Source organism: Cyclopterus lumpus, chromosome 22 (assembly GCF_009769545.1).
Source record: "Cyclopterus lumpus isolate fCycLum1 chromosome 22, fCycLum1.pri, whole genome shotgun sequence".
Lineage (NCBI taxonomy): Eukaryota > Metazoa > Chordata > Actinopteri > Perciformes > Cyclopteridae > Cyclopterus > Cyclopterus lumpus.
Window position 1 is genome coordinate 714486 of NC_046987.1, and position 16757 is coordinate 731242.

A 16757-nucleotide genomic window follows, 5' to 3' on the forward strand; every position below is an offset into this window, starting at 1 on the left:
TTATACTTATTGTGGAAATCCCACAAACGTCGGAACATCTAATGCCCTCGTGTTTGGGTTCTTAACATTATATATATATATATATATATATATATATATATATATATATATATATATATATATATATATCTCATTATCCGTAGGCTCCCACAGCTCGGTGACTTTCACCGACTGTACGTCTAGATAAGTCATGATTGTGCAGGGTTGGACCCAAAAGCAAGAACACAGAGCTGAAATTAAACACAAATAATATTTATTTCGAAGGCCAGAGAGGTGTGGAACCCGCGCTGGCGTCCGCTGCAGGCTGGTGGCTGGTTGGTTGGCTAGGCTGTTCTTCAGGGGGATTCCCGGGGAAGCAGAGGGGCTGTAGCTGGAAAAGCACAAGTTACTAGAATGTATAGGTACTCAGAGAGTTCCGGGAAAGTGAACTGACAAGGAGTTAAGGGAGAACTGAGGCAGATATAGTGGGGAGCTTGATGAGAGAATGGATTTAATGTGTGTGGGTTGATTGGCAGCAGGAGGAGGGAAAAAAGGCCACGCCCAGGCAGACACAGATAAATAGGGGACCATGACAGTACCCCCCGCCCCTCAACGGGAGCCTCCGGGCGACCCGCCAGGCTTGTCTGGATGGGTCCGGTGGAACTCCTTAATGAACTCGGGATCCAGGATGAAGGACCGAGGCAGCCAAGACCGTTCCTCTGGGCCGTATCCCTCCCAGTGCACCAGGTACCGGTACCCTCTGCCACGACGACGTACGTCCAAAATCCGGCGAACAGAGAAGGCTGGGTGGTTGTCGACCATCCGGGCGGGAGGCGGGGGATCGGACTGTGTCCGTTGGGCCTCCCTGACCATGGATTCAATCTCTCAAGTAACTGCCGCTACCACACGGATAGGTGGAAGGATGGAGTCTTGACTGGGTGGAGAATAAAGGCGAGAGAGGGCGTCAGGCTTTGTATTCCTAGAGCCAGGCCGATAGGTGAGGGTAAAATTAAAGCAGCCAAAAAACAATGCCCAGCGGGCTTGATGGGAGTTGAGGCGCTTGGCCGACTGGATATACGCCAAATTCTTGTGATCGGTCCAAACCACAAAAGGTTGTTCAACCCCCTCCAGCCAGTGCCTCCACCCCTCCAAGTTTGACTGCGAGTAGACTCTCTGTTGCCAACATCGTAGTTATGTTCGGCTGGGGAGAGGCGATGTGAGAAAAAGGCACAGGGATGGAGTTTCTGGTCGGCGGTTGAGCGTTGTGAAAGGACTGCCCCCACTCCACTGTCCGAAGCATCCACTTCCACAATGAACTGGACATGTTCTGGACATGTTCCAGCTCCAACAGGCGACAAGTATGGTCTGACTATGCCGCCTGCCAACGACTCGTTGATGTATTTCTCCATGTCCTCCCTGTCAGGACGGGACAGGTTATAAAGCCGGCTAGACGGGAGAGGTGCACCTGGGAGAAGATCTATGTCACAGTCATATGGGTGGTGAGGAGGAAATGAACACATTACATTACATGTCATTTAGCTGACGCTTTTATCCAAAGCAACTTACAATAAGTGCATTAAACCATGAGTCCAAACTCAGAATAACAAGAATCAAGCAAGTACAATTTCTTCAATACCGTCCCAAGGTCGTGATACTCGGCTGGGATGGCGGACAGGTCAGGGGGCTGAGGGCTTGATGGTGATGTGGTGACCTCAGCAGGGGGCAGTGCTGACTGCAAGCAGGCGGAGAGACAAAAAGGGCTCCAGCTAAGGACTCGCCCTGCTGACCAGTCGATGTGCGGATTGTGCAGCTTTAACCAGGGATGTCCCAGGACTAACGGGGAGTTAGGGGAAGAAATTATGTTGAGCCGAATGGTCTCACTATGGTTACCAGACAAGACTAGGGACAAAGGGGCTGTACGATGGGTAACTTTAGCAAAAGGCTTGCCATCCAAGGCAGTTGCCGTGAGGGGGGACTGTAATTGTTCTAAGGGGAAACCAGCCTGGTTTCTCTGTCTAAGAAACTGTCCTCAGCTCCAGAGTCGACCAGGGCAAGGAGGGGCAAGGAGAGTTGTTTGTGACAAAGAGTGGCCTGAATCAGCAACCTAGGTGGGAGTGCCTGGCTAGACGGGGAACCGGGTTGGCTCGCCAGAACCCCTACTAATACTGGCGAGCCCTGTCTTTTGGGCGGACTGGACAGAGAGCAAGGAAGTGACCGGACTGGCCACTGTAAAGGCACTCACCCACCCTCATCCTGCGCTGCCGTTCAGCAGGTGAAAGATGAGCCCGACCCAACTGCATGGGCTCCTCACCGGGAGGAGCAGGGGCTGGAGGCGTCGAGGGACGAGCCGGCATGGGATAATGAACCTGCATGGGAGGTGGTTGTACCCCCCATTTAGCTTGAGGTGGTGACAAGTGGGAGCTGGCAAACTGACTGGGGTGGCCGGCCCTCTCCTTGCGTCGCTCACGCTGGCGGTTATCGAGCCGGATAGCAAGGGAAACCAGGGAATCAAAGTCAACAGGTTCATCACGAGAAGCCAGTTCATCCTTCAGCTGTTCACTGAGCCCATTCAAAAATGCCCCCCGCAATGGCTCATCATTCCATCTGGAATGCGCCGCGAGTGTTGTGAACTCCACAGAGTAATCAGGCACACTTCTGGGGCCCTGGCGGAGGTTAAGCAAGCGTATAGCCGCATTACCCACGTGGTCCGGGTGGTCGAAAACCCCCTTCATCCTGCAAACAAAGTCTTCATAGGAAAGGGTAGTTACAGCCAGATTGGAATTAACGGCTTCTGCCCAGGCTTAAGTCCTTCCTCTCAACAGTCCCAAAATATAAGGTACCTTGGAAACGTCGGAGGGGAAGGTCAACGGCCACTGGCTAAAGACCAGAGAGCACTGAAGAAGGAACCCACGGCACCTACCCAGGTCTCTGGAGAAGGGTTCAGGGTGCGGAACATAGGACTCTCTAACCGGAGTGGGCACAGGGAGCGGAGCCAGAGAGGTCTGGAAGCCGGGCTGTGCAGGACTGGCTGATGGAAGCAACTGAGAGGTTAACAGCGACATTTGCCTATATTATAATATATATTCCGCGATTTGGTCTACCATTTTTGGGTCGTTGTCGAATAGGCTCTGGAGATACTAGAGGTGGTGGGCTCCTGCTCCGGTTCTGCTGGCTAGGCTGTTCTTCAGGGGGATTCCGGGGAAGCAGAGGGGCTGTAGCTGGAAAAGCACAAGTTAGCAACTAGAATTTATAGGTACTCAGAGAGGCCGGGGCAGTCGTTCCGGGAAAGTGATCTGGCGAGGAGTTGAGGGAGAACTGAGATATAGTGGGGAGCTTGATGAGAGAATTGACTTTCATGAATCTACTCGCAACGCAGCATCAGTGTTGGGAAAATGTATCGGCTCATTTTAAGTGCCTCATTCTTTAAATGTGCCTGCTGGCAGTCGGTGTAATGGCATGCATCATCCAATGAGATCTAAAATAACTATCTCAACTCTTTCAGAACAAGTAGATAATATATAAGTGTATATTCATGTATGTGGAGATGACCATATAGAACTTGTATTGCATTTACTCGGACATGGCCAGGGAATGTAATGAACACATCCAGAAGTCTCTTAAGCGCTAAATAAACTTTACGAGCACCACGGCATACAGCAGTTTTCCCGATGTTCTGCATCGCCGACACTGTACAACAATGTACCACAATGTACAACAATGTACCACAATGTTCTGCATACAGTCTGTGAGACAGTCAATGCTGCGGCGTTTCGTGTTCAATGTACGACTCCAGAAGGTCTTTAATAAATGATTCCTTGTGGGCAGAATCGATATCGCTCGTATAGGAAGTCATCATTTACATTACATTACATTACATGTCATTTAGCTGACGCTTTTATCCAAAGCGACTTACAATAAGTGCATTAAACCATGAGTCCAAACTCAGAACAACAAGAATCGAGCAAGTACAATTTCTTCAATAAAGTTAAACTACAAAGTGCTATCAGTAAGAGCCATTTAAGTGCTACTAAAGTGCTACTAAGGCGCTACCTTCCCTATTCAAGGTATAGTCGAAAAAGATGTGTTTTTAGTTTGCGACGGAAGATGTAGAGACTTTCTGCTGTCCTGATGTCAATGGGGAGCTCATTCCACCAATGAGGAGCCAGCACAGCAAAAAGTCGTGACTTCGTAGAGTGTTTAGCTCATAGTGACGGATTAGTGATCATCACGTCATAAGAACTCTCTCCCTATAAAACGTTAATCTAACTAATATCGCTCCTTCATCAATGAGGAAGTGAGCTGCCGTTTTCTTCAGGGGATGTGGCCAGATTATCCAGCTAGACTGAATGAGCCTGCGCTGGAGCAGACTCAAATTTTTGGATGTGTTGCTATGGTGATTTTTCCAAACTTGTTTCGAGGAACCGAAAAGCCTCGCTTGTGTAATCTCATCCGCGAAATTATCCCGCTAAACACATTAGCTACGCACGATAAATAGAGCCCTGATTGAGCAATACATTTGTAGTTAAAAACCTAATGGTAACATTCAGAAGCATGATTGGTGAGGATTTTAATGCTTTTCTGCTGATCACCATTGGGCTCTCCCTTTTGAAGGTTATTCCCAATTTGTTTCAAAGAGTATGTGAAAGGTTGTTAAATGGGTCTAACGGTCTGTCATGTAGCCTGAGATTTATGGGAAGTTGTGAAGAAAGACAAAGACAGGGTCCCAGTCATCCAGCCATGTGTTTAAACAGAAGTTCTCACCATTCGAACCCTAACATCACTTCGACATTGACTGCATGCTTTCATTTAAAATTTCCGTTGGTGTATTATTTTGGGAGTAAATGCTATTTCCTGTTTTGTTATGTCTATTCTAAATTGTGTTATCCAGACATCATTCTCCTCTATTCGCCAATCATCCAAAAATACACAGTTGTATTTTGGCCTCATCATGTGTGGCATGATGTTTTGATGGGTGATAATTGTTTGCGTATATATATTCAGGAGTTCTATGTTAGTTCTCCCATTCATTTAATGAAAACATCCCTATATCAGTTTTCAAAGCCAATAAAAAGGCAACAAATTTCATCTTTAATCGGAACAGTTACTTGTGTAACTGATAGCAGTGTTTTTTTTGTATACTGTTTTACCCTTTTTTATTCTTCCAGTGTCCTTCCCCTGTCAACTCCCTCCTATTGCTATGCTGCATTTGAACCGAACTTAGCGGATGGCTTAAATTATTTATTTTTTGCGACACTTTCTAGTATTTTCCACTTTAATATGTCTCTGCAGGGTGACCTTTGATCATTTCTTTGCATGCTTTTTGATTGATCCTAGACTCCATGCCCCCATATTTAGACTAACTTGGTTTCGTTTTCTGCATTCATGTTTAAGTTGGAAACCAATGAATGTGGCCTATCTACCCCTTTATTTTGTCAGTGCGTCTGTTGTGTGTCTGGTTTATCTGGAGAAGTTATCAAATTATTCTGTTCTCTGTTGTAAATCTGTTGTGTTCTCCTTTCCTTTAAATTAATTGCATAAGATGGCAGTTAGGGAAGGTTCTTGATTTACCTAATACTGTAAAATAGTTAGAGATTTTTTCCTGCAGATTCTGACAAATGACAATGACAATTCTACATACAATATGGGTATGGAACAAAAACACCACATGGCCAATGCTCAATAATACATTTATTCCAATTAATGTCCAGGTTAATGCCTTAAAGCTGTCACTCACTAATCTTACAACCATATATACACATACAATATTGTTTTAAAATTCAGTTGCAAATGAAAGGTGGCCAAACCCACCAGTTTCTTCACCAACATGTGCTCCTCACAAGTTAGAACTATAGCTAGTTTAGATTATGTCTTCACTAAACCAGCTAATTCTTAAAAGCACATCCACAATTCTTAAAGATCTGACCATACTGACTAGCTAAAAACAGTCTGAAAACTCCTCAAAAGTGTGCAATGCAGGCGTCATCTGGTCAGGTTGGAAACACAGTCATTTTTTCACTTAAATTAATAGTGACAAGAATGGTGAAAATACACACAATTGTTTAGGCTGAAGGGGTCTCACACGTGGTGCCACAGAAAGAAGAACTAAAGGAAACCAGAGCCAAAGCCATAGCATTTGTGAACCATTACAGCTTCAGTTTATTCCGCTTTGTGGCAGCTGAAAGGTTTGGCTCTATAATATAGTCAGCATTTGTTGGCCATTTACAAGATAAAGCCTACAATTTAATATGAATTAGATGAGATGATGATCGCCTGTAATATGTGTAAGATCCAATAAAATCAAAGCAAAAATATGATGCCTGAATCACATAACCAGGCATGTTAAAGACAATGGTTGATAACATTAAAGGAGCAGTAAATTAAAGGATCATGTGTTAGATGTAGAGACATTTTGTGAGGAGTTGCACCACTAGTGTTTGTAATTGCAGCCAACTGAATAACCCTTTATTGTTGCCTTCAGGTAGGATAGATATTAGGATTAGGATTGTATTACTAATAGGAGGTACTCTCTGTTCTTCTCTATGACACACTTATTTATTTTAAAAACAAATACATTCCCAACAGGATTAGATATAACAACATATTGTTTGTAGAACAGTCATTAAATAAAATAATTAATATCTCACTGGAAACAAAAATTAAATCACATTCCTGAGTGAAGTTTATAGTCATTCCTCGTGTCTTCTGATTTCCTGTCCTTTTATCTACCTGTCCTCTATCCTCCTATCCTCCTCTCTTCCTGTCTTCATGCCCACTATCCTCCTGTCTTCCTGTCCTCTGTCCTTCATCTTTATGTCTTTTATCTTCCTGTCATTTGTCCTCCTGCCCTCTGTCCTCATCCCCTCTATCCTCCTGTCCTCATGCCCCCCTGTCCTCTATCCTCCTGTCCGCATGCCCTCTGTCCTCGTGGGTCTGTCATCATGCCCTATATCCTCATGCCCTCTATCCTCCTGTCCTCATACCCTCTATCCTCATGCCCTCTGTCCTCATGCCCTCTATCCTCCTGTCCTCATGCCCTCCTGTCCTCATACCCTCCTGTCCTCATACCCTCCTGTCCTCATGCCCTCTATCGCCCTGTCTTCATGACCTCTATCCTCCTGCCCTCCTGTCCTCCTGTCCTCTATCCTCCTGTCATCATGCCCTCTATCCTCATGCCCTCCTGTCCTCTATCCTCCTGTCCTCATGCCCTCTGTCCTCATGCCCTCTATCCTCCTGTCTTCATGTCCTCTGTCCTCATTCCCTCTATCCTCCTGTCTTCATTTCTTCCTGTCCTCCTGTCCTCATGTCATCATGCCCTCAATCCTCCTGCCTCCTATCCTCTTGCCCTCTGTCCTCATGCCCTCTACCTCCTGCCCTCATGTCCTCTATCCACCTGTCCTCATGCTCTCCCGTCCTCATGCCCTCTGTCCTCATGCCCTCTATCCTCCTGTCTTCATGCCCTCTGTCCTCATGCCCTCCTGTCCTCATGCCCTCTGTCCTCATGCCCTCTATCCTCATGTCTTAATGCCACCCTGTCCTCATGCCCTCTATCCTCCTGCCCTCATTACCTCTATCTTCCTGCCTTCACGCCCTCTATCCTCATGCCCTCTATCCTCCTGCCCTCCTGTCCTCATGCCCTATATCCTCATGCCCTCTATCCTCCTGTCTTCATGCCCTCTGTCCTCATGCCCTCCTGTCCTCATGCCCTCCTGTCTTCTTGCCCTCTGCCCTCCTGTCCTCATACCCTCTATCCTCCCATCTTCATGCCCTCTGTCCTCATGCCCACCTGTCCTCATGCCCTCTATCCTCCTGTCCTCGTGTCCTCATGCCCTCTATCCTCATGCCCTCTATACGCATGCCCTCTATCCTCCTGTCTTCATGCCCTCTGTCCTCATGCCCTCTTGCCCTCTGCCCTCCTGTCCTCATGCCCTATGTCCTCATACACTCTATCCTCCTGTCTTCATGCCCTCTGTCCTCATGCCCACCTGTCCTCATGCCCTCTATCCTCCTGTCCTCGTGCCCTCATGCCCTCTGACCTCATTCCCTCTATCCTCCTGTCCTCATGCCCTCCTGTCCTAATGCACTCTGTCCTCATGCCCTCTATCCTCCTGTCTTCATGCCCTCGGTCCTTATGCCCTCTATCCTCCTGTCCTCATACCCTCTGTCCTCATGCCCTCTATCCTCCTGTCCTTTGTCCTCATGCCCTCTATCCTCCTGTCCTCATGCCCTCTGTCCTCGTGCCCTCTATCCTCCTGTCCTCCTGCCCTCTTGTCCTCATGCCCTCTGTCCTCATGTCCTCTATCTTCCTGTCCTCTTTGCTGCTTTGTCTCTCAACAGTTAGACTACAGATAGACAGCTTTTGTTAGGAACAATGTGCTATTAGTTGAGCTAGCATTCTGTGATTGTGTGAACATAATGGTGGTGAATGAGAACACAGCAGAGAGAGATAGGTTTCTCTTTTGTTTACATGTCCATGCTTGTTGAACAGACTTATTGATATGTTAACTATATAAAAGAGATGAAGAACTATGGTAAATGTAAAAGTTAAGAGATCAAATTAATCACATTAAATCTAGAGTGTAAAAGTTCCCATTTAAGCAGTTGTACACAAATATATTTAAATACATGCTTTGGGTTCAGTGAACAGACCGTTTGATCTCCATTATTTTCCCTTGAACACAGACTAGTCAGAAATATGCCATCTTATGGAATTCTTTTTACTGACATGGAAAAACCATGTGGTTTGCATTAGGCAAAGTATTTAATTATATGTCAAAAAGACACTATGGGTTAAATTATTTTTAACCCATAGTATTTGTTCGTATTTGTTCGTCAAGCGTTTGTTCATACATCGTTCGGAGTGGTGGAGTCACTGTAAAACATACAAACAGTGGTACTCTTTTCACTTTTGTTTGAGTCTTAACCTGAGTCCCACCACTGATGCTTTCACACTGGATAACTGTTGTTCTGATGGTTTTCTTCAACACACCAAGTGTAGGAAACGTCCTCCCCTGTTTTGGCATATGTAAATGGTCAGAGAAATATGTGCACAATTTACCCCCCGGGCCAATACATGCAAATCAAATGCCCCTTTCTCTCTACCTGCCTGGGTAAAAGTAATGTGCATTTCCAAGTTGTGCTTAGTAAGCGTTAGCACACAAAATAAATAAAACTGTATTTCAAAGCCCCGTAGGATTTTAACTCAAAGCTTGGGTCGGTAACATTGAAGAAACCAGCTAGATTAGGAATGATTTTTAAAGAATCCAACCTGAAAAATACCATCCCAGTGTTGCTAACTCTTCTCCTATGAAGGTAGCTAACAGCATTAGCGCTATATTGCTAAATATAGTCAAGTGTAACTAACACTGACAGTCCGTCTCCTCAAGTCTTCATTCATTTCCACTATCTGCAGAAATATCATTATGTAGGTAAACAACCAAGATGGCAGCTGTTAGTACTCACAGCTGTTAAGCTAGCATCTGGTGGAATACTTCGATGACTGAATTGTTTAATTTGAGCCAAATTAAACGATTGGAAAGGTCCTGCGACTGACAGTTACCAGATTTGACATTTATTTTTTAGCTTTTGATTTATTGATTGCTGTAAATATAATAAGAGAATTACAACAAATATAACTAGGATTTTAAAAAGACATTACCAGGGGTGAAAGTAGAACAGTCCAGTACTTCTTATGTCGTGTTCGGCCTTCCTCAGGAGAGCTCCCTCTGCCATGAGGTCCGTCAACAAAATTCGAATCAATGGTTCCAGTTACAATAAAATTATTTATATAAAAAGTCTTTGTTCCTTTCACAGTCGTTGTCTGAGGTCTTCCACAATCGCCTAATACATTCAGTGTTATTAATTTAACATCATTGCATAATACCTTCACTGTATTTTATTTGACTTGACCCGTCATCATGTAAAACCATTGTAATACACAATAGCTATCACTAGGAGCGCTATTAAGCATAGCTGTCTCTTACCATTGATAGATTCAGTGTCATTACGCAATACCTGGAAGAGGGGACAGCAGCTTCCTGCCAAAACCCACAAACAAAATCGCATTTCAACAAGAAAGCACATCTGCTAACAATAAGTTACCACCACAAAGCATGTCATGTTCTCAGCTTGCTTGTACACAAATTACAGTATGTTTCACATTTATTACCATTGTGAAATAGGGCGTCATGCATTCATGAAGCTTTGGAATACTTCCAAGCATATCTAAGTAAAATTACGAAATAAGTCGTGATGTTTTATGGTTATTTATTCCAACAACATTACAGCAGGTCAAACAGATGTGATTCCTTTTACTCTGCTGGCATATTGGTGTGCGTGCACATTTTTACTTCTTTAATACAAATGGTGCTTCTGAACAGTTCTACTGTTGTCCAATAATTTTGTTGCAATGCTCTTCTGATATGACACTAAATACCTTAGGATTTTGAAAGTGTCAACATTCCCAAATATGTTGTGGCACTTCCAACCTTTAACCCTCATTCTATCAATATATTAACATACAAGGACGTCCTACTGAATAAACAGATTAAATACCTGTAAAGAATAACCATCATAGCAAGATGTTAATTTATTTCTTCATGACATAAGACTATTATTTGTGTTATATGTTTTCAATTGTATCTGTTCAAACTTCATATGCTGCAGCTGTGGGTGGAAGAAGAACACTATGAAGCGATGAAGGTTGGGGTAGTAGTAGGAACTTTTAGCCCTAGCATTATCTACCCTAGCTTTAAATGCCAGTGTGAAAGCACCATGGACCCACTGGGTAAACTGCCATTGAGAAATATTGATGAGGCGGTCAGCAACAATTGAGGTGTCACGTACAATTCCATTTTAATTCAGTTTATTTTTTATAGCCCAAAATCACAAATTTGCCTCAGAGGGCTATACAATCTGTACACATACGACATCCCTGTCCCAGGACATCACATCGGATCAGGAAAAACCATGTATAACATGTTAGTATGTTCATGCAACGAAATCAAAGGCTTAACATTTTATTTGTGGGGGGTAGGGGGTGTGTTCACACTGGAAAGGTGTCAAATGATGTATACTCAAACATGTCAGTTTGCATACATAATTGTTTAGTGTGGTGATGCACATGGCAAAGCAATGCACAACAGAAATAGAGAATAATTGGCTGATGCTTTACAAAGTTGCACTTTGACTGACGTCTGTCTGCACACGTTGTTTCATGAGTATCACATGTTGTTTCTGTTAAATCAACTTGATTCACTATTCATTAATAGTAAGGGATTGGGACACAGTGTCCGTCTCCTATTTTTCTAACATTGGTCAGTCTTACCTGCTCCCAGTTTGCTGTGTTGTTTCTTTTATACTTTCCCTAAATGCAACTTACTTTAAGCATGCATCAACATCCTGCAGTACAACTAAAACAAAACCAAAGAATAATAATAACCCATCCTCAGCCAGTATCGTCTCTCTCTGATGTACACCCAGACTGGTTCATGTGTAAAGACTAACATTACGAATAGATTCATCAAGAAACACATGAGAGAGTAGCCCGTTCTCTAGTCGAGTGCCTCTCTCAACAGTGTCTGTTTTATATTGTGTGCATCTGGTTGTAGTGTGTGCACAATTTTGGCTTTGTTCTTTCATCTTAACATTTTTTTCTTTTGACAATTTTAACTGGTCATATATTTGGGGGTATTTATCCAATTGATCACTGGCATTTTGGTTCTGATTGTGGTTTTTGGCTTATTATGTATGTTTGGTTTGTTTTATTGTCAATCAGATAATATTTAAATCACAGTGTGAAATATTTGTTTAATATAATTAGACTTTTTATTATTATTTGGAACTACTTCAGTGACTAACTTTTGTCTTTTATTTCCTACAGTAGGCTTCCTGGCAAATATTAAGTTCAAACAGTAAAAGTTAAAATCAACAACGATCAATTCAACTTTAAGCATTTTTAAACATATACAAAAGACCACAAATTAGTAGGTGGAGCAGTTCCCGATCCTCTTCTCACATATCCTCCATTTGTCTGATTTTCTAAAAAATCTATTTTGACAAAACAAATTAATCTTTGTTGAATAATATTTTGACTGTAAGACAAAAAACAAATGAATTGCATGGCTAAGAAGTTGCAGTTTAGGGTTTGTCAGACTTGTCAGTGTTAGAGTTCTTCTGTTCTTTTCTGTAGATGGGCATGTATATTGCTCATTGTTTGTATATCCCCATCCCTTCCTTACAGCCAAAAGCTCTAATGCCGCCCGACCGCTTCGTACTGCCTTTACATGGACATGGCAACTGACTTACACTGTCACCCTCATCACCCTCATATCCTATGTAGTATGTTCATAGGTCCCACCCCCCCTTCACCTTCTCCCTTGTCTTTAGAGATATTAAAGTATAATGTCATCCATCCATTCTACATTAAAGATCAAATTACAATTAAGGCAAAAATTGTAACATTAATAGATTTTAGATACTATTGAAGTTTATTGCAATGAAAAAAATGTAGATACACATTTTTTGTAAAAGAAAAAAACTAAAACAAACTATTTACCAGGAAAAAACAAAACACAAAAAACAGAATTATGGTGTTTATTTTTTATGTTATGTGTTGGTGATCTATGTGTTGTTGCCTCCCTGTACCGTCGTGTTTAAGATAGAACACACTCTACAATGGATAGAAATGATCTTTAACGGTACCAAGTGGCTATCCAACATTCTTACACAACTTTTTCTTTGTAAATTCTTTTCTTCATGCCTAAATCATGTGGGCAATTTGTTGATGTAAGTTGAGAATACACAGTACGTATGTTTACACTCTCTTTGAATTGTTTTTTCAAGATGCAGTCTGTAAAATATGAATAGTGGAACGCCTCAAAATTTGTATTCCTGTGTACCTCACACTAAAAGCAAAATGACTAATGAACGTGGTAGGTGCTACATGTAACAATTTGGCAAATTACACATCACTGAATTATTTAATGCTCAAGGAACCACCAATCATTTGAAAATAAGTTGGTGCTAACAGTTGTAAACTGGTTTCTAAGTATGGATTACTCCTCACCGGGCTTCTGAAAACATTTGATTACTATGCATTTAACTAATTTCTCTACTAATTAGTTGCTCATTCTTTTAAGTATCTCTTTATCTCTTTTATTCCAAATAAAAAAACAAGAAACAACTCAAAAATCCTATGTTATCAGATGGTACACCATTATGTAATAGGATACAATCTTATGGCATAGGTTGACCCACTATTCATCATTGAGTAATACTTCTATTATATATGAACACAAAATGCTACATTTACTTCTACCTACCCACTACAGCATATGTTAAAATGTATCTAAAAGCTTACAAACTGCATCTATAATCACATTGTGAATATTGACAATTGAATGAATGAAGTTTTAAATTATAGAATAACATGGCCTTGATCGACAAAGTGTTGTGCTTGTGAATGCATTGGTGTTTGTGATAGTTGATGAGTTACTTAACAGTTTGCTTTAAGTATATGCAATATGCATCAACAATTCAGAATGCATATACTTGATGGCAGTGGATATTTTTAATGGCAACAGCACTTTGAATGTTCCCTCCAATAATACCTGTTTGAGATCATATTTCCATGATGAATAAATATAAGGAGTGCCCATGTCAGCAGAACATCTACTTTTTTCATAAATGTGCTATTTAGTATTAAAGGTAGTGCAGATAGAGGAAAATAAAAACTTTATTTACATTTCAAAACTGATGTTCAATCTGCAAAGACAGATACAGCACATAGAGAAACATACAGAGAAACACTACTACAGTGTAAGAAATGTGGTAATTCAAAGTCTTTTTGTTGTTATTGAACATCCTCTGTTTTTAACAAATGCAGAAAGTGAGACTTTATTGTTTTACAAGCAGCAGTGAATAATTTACAGTCCACAGCAACTGCAAAATAAAGCCGGATAAAGGTACATGATATGACATCTTTCACTCAGGATAGTATTTCACAAAGGGAGAGCATTCAGGTGACGTTGCTTTGCCATCGATAAAGTCTAAACTGAAAGCCGTTATAGTTCGAGAGCTTTTTCTTGGTCACAGAGCTGCTCTTACGACAACATCATTTGTAATTATTGAATACGCCATCAAGAAGCCAGTAAAAAGCAATATAAAAGAAAGAAACATTACAAACATTTTGATGACAGCACTTCCATGATCTAAAATGCATACATTTCTTAGTAGTGATTTTGAGGTCACGGATATTTTGTTTTCACATGGAACTACCAACAGTTGACTTATTATATATAATTATGTCATATATTATAACAAATATCCGGAAAATGCATCCAATCAGTCGTGATTAACCTGACTGTTCTCTTGAACATTTGCATCCAATTAATTTCTCTTTAATTCAGCAAACCGGCTAATCGTCACTGTTCAAGGTGGCTACAACAAACAAACTGGTTGTTTGTATTATCTCATTGAAAGTTGACTTTAAGATTAAGATAACTTTTACCTCCAGAACAGCTCTGCATCTGAGAAATGGTTGTTGAACTATAACTACAATTTTCTGTAAATAAAGCAATAGGTTTAAGATGATTGGAGAGCCATTTTCATTTCCATAATGATAGTAATCTGTAGTTTGGATAATCCCTACATTTAACTGCATATGCATATGGACTCATTTAACTGCATATGCGCTGATGTAAAAGTATTTTTTTAATAATAGAAGTGTTCCTCCTTATTCAATAAATGAAGGAATAAAGGGATAATAACTATACTACATTTTGACTCTAACTACTCTGTTGAATACTTTTTCATAATTATTTGTGTATTGTAGCAAATACAGTTGATGAGTATGAGTTGAATTGTACTTTCCCTTCAAAGTTTATGAAAGGATATTAAATAAAAGTCAATTATACTTGAATTTAAAGCAAATTTAACTTAATTTGTCTGGCTCATCCTCTTAAGCCTTTTGAAATATATAATATATGCCAATTTTACTTTATTTTTTCTTGATTTTGCAGTCTTAAATTTATATGACATGTTTATTTCCATTGATTTGGGTTTAGTTGTAACCTGTTTTGATGTTTTTTCCAGATTTGTTTATTTTAGTGTATTTCATAAAATCCCCATGCTGGCCTCTAACATGACTGCCTGTCTGTCTCCAACCCCAGGAGCTGAGTTAGTCATGCCACTACTTCAGGATCCATTAGTGCACCCCTCTGTAGCTCCTCGTGCACCCTTCATTCCCACTCCCTCAACACACCACTCACTCCTCACCATTGTTGAGACCACCAAAGAGTCCCTGTCCAAGGCCACTGAGGCGGGGGTACCTTGCTTGTCGAACCGAGGCAGCGATGATTGTGATGATGATGGCTTGGTGATATCGGGGTATGGCTCTGGGGAAGCGTTCTAACCTGCCCCCTACTGATGATGAAGATTTTACACGACCTTCTCCTTGGTAACAGATAAGAACTCATCCACGTCAGGCTTTGAAGGTGGCTACAAAGCTCACGCACCCAAGACTTTTAGACCTAACAAACCTTCAATCCCAATCTCCCGACGCGTTAGGACTACCACCATACTACTAACCGCCGACCAGAGCCGCACCACCGCCACCTCTGCCTCCACCGCACCCCTCAACAATGCTCCGGCCAAACAGCCGGATGGCAAAATGAATATCCGCAAGCTAAAACCCCAGGCCGACCTAGTGTTGCTTCCATTGCCCACATCCTTTGAGGTAGACAGCACCAAGCTGAGGGGCCCATTAATAACCTCCCCAATGTTCCGTAATATACCCACAGCACTCCCCACAGAGCCGGGCGTCAGGCGAGTTCCAGGGCCCTCGGAAGTGGTCCGTGAATCTAGCAGCACCACCGGGATGGTCATCGGAATAGTGGCGGCCGCTGCCCTGTGCATCCTCATCCTTCTGTATGCCATGTATAAGTACAGGAACAGGGATGAAGGCTCCTACCATGTTGACGAGAGCAGGAACTACATAACCAACTCAGCTGTGCAGAGCAATGGCGCTGTCATGAAGGACAAACAGCAGAGCTTGAAAGGCAACAACAAGAAACAGAAAAATAAGGATAAGGAGTACTATGTGTGACTGAGACTTTTGTGAGCATGAGAGTGAAGGAAGAAAGCACTAACAGAACATTTACTTTTCAGTTTCCTTGCGAGGAGCTATGACAAATGATGGTATAACATGGAACTTGAATAATCTTTTACTGTGCTGAGTAGTTGAAATGATGATATGTACTGTAATATAAAGCACACTTACTATTGTAAGCATAACGACAAGGCTAAATAGCAACTTTAGAGACCTTACTCTTCTATCTGGTCCGATATGTTATCAGTATAGAAATATTTCACAGCTACATCATTCTCCAAAGTGACTTTTAGAGCTACATGATCCTTGGCATTAAACACATTTTTTTAAATGTAAGATTGTTGATTACAAAAGACTCATAATCTTATACATTTTCAGCATGTAAGCAACATGTAGTGCTTAACAAGAGGGGGTCAGGTACACTGTCATTGTAAAAGGTAAAAAAGGACTCTTGATGAATCAGAGTATGAAACATTTTTTATGGTTTATACATAATACAAGTATGGTGTTTTACTTATTTAGCTTTAAGCAAAAGGTACTGACAAATGACAAAAAGAACAGAAAGACTATTTATGTGTATGAATGATACCAAGTCAGCAAAATGCCATGGACAGATCTCCTAAAATCCCTTCGCTCTGTCATCTGATTCACCACAATTCTTATCGTTGTTTGA

The 16757-nt window shown here is 41.7% G+C and overlaps 1 protein-coding gene across 18 annotated transcripts in view; it reads left to right on the forward strand.

Moving 5' to 3' along the window:
- The window catches only part of nrxn3a (neurexin 3a), a 140520-nt gene extending 124439 nt beyond the window's left edge, over nucleotides 1–16081 (forward strand). For 10 of the 18 annotated variants that reach the window (XM_034525301.1, XM_034525292.1, XM_034525303.1 and 7 more), the window contains one exon: nucleotides 15777–16081. In XM_034525301.1, coding sequence (XP_034381192.1) covers nucleotides 15777–16081 — 305 coding nt within the window. Of the gene's footprint in view, nucleotides 1–2018; nucleotides 2052–15440 lie in introns of all 18 variants that reach the window. The other 8 variants (XM_034525296.1, XM_034525297.1, XM_034525307.1 and 5 more) reach the window with 2 other exon arrangements.
- Nucleotides 16082–16757: the final 676 nt, after the last annotated feature.